At 66.5% G+C, this 2,856-nt stretch overlaps 1 protein-coding gene across 1 annotated transcript; it reads right to left on the reverse strand.

The window, feature by feature from the left end:
* Positions 1-1,776: 1,776 nt before the first annotated feature.
* MNEG_13062 (hypothetical protein) lies at positions 1,777-2,847 on the reverse strand (the record flags this gene model as incomplete). Its single annotated transcript, XM_014038467.1, has 1 exon — positions 1,777-2,847. A coding segment is annotated over one exon (1,071 nt), but the record flags the coding sequence as incomplete, so codon positions are not given.
* Between the last annotated feature and the right edge of the window lie 9 nt (positions 2,848-2,856).

Genomic DNA, 2,856 nt, shown 5'->3' on the forward strand with positions numbered 1-2,856 from the left:
CCGCCATAGCGGTCGCCGCCGCCGCCGCCGCCGTACCGCTCGCGCTCGTCGTGGCGCGGCCGCTTCGACCTGTCGCCGCTGCGGCTGCGGCTGCGCCTACGGTCGCGGTCGCGGTCGCGGTCGCGCCCGCGGCTCCGGCTGCGGCTCCGGCTGCGGTCGCGGCGCCGCCCATCGCGCTCGCGCCCCCGCTCGTCGCCGCCGCGCCCGGGGGCGCCGGGGCCCGACGCGTGACCATCGGGCTCCTTATGCTTCCCCTCCTCTATCAACTCCTCATCCAGCTTCCGCATGTAATCCCGCGTGTTCGACAGCGCCAGCCCCGGGATCGTCGCCCCCGGGCGCGGCTTGACGTGCGGCTTGGCGTCGCCGCCGCCGCCGGCGCCGCCGCCGCCGGCCGCGCCGTTGGACGCGCCGCCGCCTTGGAGCGCGTGGATGATGGTCCACAGGCGCTCTGTCAGGGCGTCTGGCAGGGAGCTGTCGAGGGCCGCTAGCTCCTGTCGTTTGAAATGAATGGGGACCAGACCGTGTCATTGAGCCGTCCGGCTTTGCGTCAAAAAAGCGGCCGCAGCAGCCCAGCTCACCGGCCTGCTGTCATCCGAGTCGTTGGCTATGCTTATGTGCGGCAAGCGGCGCCGCGTGCTGCCGCGGCGATGGCGCGGCATCCAGCATGGCGACGGCTATATGGGTGCAGCGAGCAGCAGTGGCGCGCACACGACAGCGCGCTGGCCGCCGCGGACCCACCGTGCCACCTCGTTACCCCACGCCCGCACAAACTCACCGCTTTGAATCCATCGACGCTCTTCTGGCCCCTTGCGATCTCTATGACAAACTCCGCGAGCGTCTTGCCCTGATCCCCGGCTATGTTCAGGTGGTTCTCGAGCTCCTTAGTGACGCGACTGACCACCTGCAGATCGCTAAGACGTTTAAGCGCCTCCATGCTTGCTCCCGCGGCCGCTGGCCCCACGAGGGCCGCGGAGTCCCTGTCAGAGAGCCCGATCTGACGATGTCGACCTGCCCGCACTAGGGTCTATATGTGATTCACAAACACATGCTTGAATGCGTATATGACGTAGTTGCCTCTTGTGACGAGCAAAGTGATAGCTCAACGAGAATGCCGGGATGGCTTCGACTCCTGCTGCAGGTCATCAAACATTTTAGCGATGAACCAGAGCCCAGGCTTCGGCAACGCCAGGGATCGTCTATGCTGCGATGTCGGCCGCGGGCGGTGCTGCACCCACACCCGAAGCGGCCGACCACGCGATTCAATCATCCATTTTCATGCGAGGCGCTGGCAGCTTCCCTTTTGGCGAGAATTAGAAAGCAGCACACAACACACCACATGATTTCCATCACGAACTACCTGAAAAAGCATGAGATAGCGAAAGGGGTTACTGAGGCGGCTGGGAACTGCCCCAGGTGCGACTACTGTAGGACACTGCGTCAGGAGCATTCTTGCTTCCACTGCGCGCGTGTTTTTTGCCGCCGCATCGGTGTGGACGGCTGCCAATGGAAAGGTTGAAACAAGGAACCCAGAGGCTAATCCTCACCAACCCCCGGGCGGTTGAACGGAACCAGGGTGCGGGCCGCTCATGTGTTGTCTCAACAAGTGCCGGTCGCGTGTGGTGCATGCGGGTGCGACCAGAGAATGCGGGAACGTGACAGAACCAGACCCCTACCCCAATGTTGTCGTGAGAAAAGAAGGGAGTTGGAGGCACAAAGCCACAGGCCGAAAGCCGCGCTGCTGCAGTGCGCCATACCCATCCCTTGAAACCCAGCCAGTCAGAACTGCATGGGGCGCGGAACCAGGCCCCCCATGCAACGAACGCCAATATGCGCCCAACCCGGCGCACAACCCCTGCCGTCTTCGCCAGACGGAGCTGCCGATTCCAGGCCCTTGACTGCGGAGTCCCCCGCCTGCAGCAGCGCCTGCTTTGTGCCCCTCAGGCCGGCCTTCAGGCTGCGCCTCAGGCGCGGCACCCCCTGCCTCATACCACCTTTCACTTCCCCCAGCACCCCGTGGATCCAGGGCTTGCCGCTCCGCAGGGCCTGCTCGCCGCTGCCGCCGCCGCCGCTGCCGCAGCTACCACTCTCTCCCTTGCTGCTCTTGTCCGTATCCGCACCCCCCTGGCCGTCCGCCCTGCCGCCGCGGCCGCGCAGCCCCAGGATAGGCAAGCAGCCGCAAGCAGGCGCAGGGCGCACGCCGCTCACCAGGGCCACCTCGCCCGCCACCGAGGCCTCGTCGCGCACAGCAGCGACAAGCGCCCCGGCATCCGCCCCGCCGCAGCCCACCACAGCGTCACTTCTGCGATACCCCGCTGCCGTGTCGCGGCCAAACGTCTTCATTGGGGCTGACCTGTTGGCAGCTGCAGCTGCCACGGCCGCCGCAGCCTTCGCACGGCGGGCGAGGCATGCAGAAAGAACGGCGGCGTCGCCGCGCAGCTGGAAATCTGCCGCTTTGATGAAGCGGCTGTTGCCACCGCTGCCGTCGCTGACCCGGCTCTCCTTGTCTCCTGGAATTGCGCTGGCACACTGGCTGGCGCCAATCACGTCATCGTCGCTGCCGCTGCTGTGGCGTCCCACCAGGCCGGCCACAAAGTCGCGGCCGCCGTCCTTTGCTGCCAGGCCGTGCGCCACTGCCGCGGCAATGATGTCACCAGCGGCAGAGATAACGCCAGCGCTGCTGCTGCTGTCCTGCCCATCCAGCAGCAGCGCATATATCTCGTCGCCAGGGGCGGTGCCGGCCACGCTCAACACACTCGCGCTGATGCTGGTGCTGGTGCTGCCGTTGCTGCAGGGGCTGGCCACGTCGCCGCTGCTGGTGCCCTGCTGACCCTCCTCGTACGCCGACGCCTTGCCGCT

This window comes from Monoraphidium neglectum (genome assembly GCF_000611645.1).
Source record: "Monoraphidium neglectum strain SAG 48.87 unplaced genomic scaffold scaffold03601, whole genome shotgun sequence".
Taxonomy (NCBI): Eukaryota; Viridiplantae; Chlorophyta; class Chlorophyceae; order Sphaeropleales; family Selenastraceae; genus Monoraphidium; species Monoraphidium neglectum.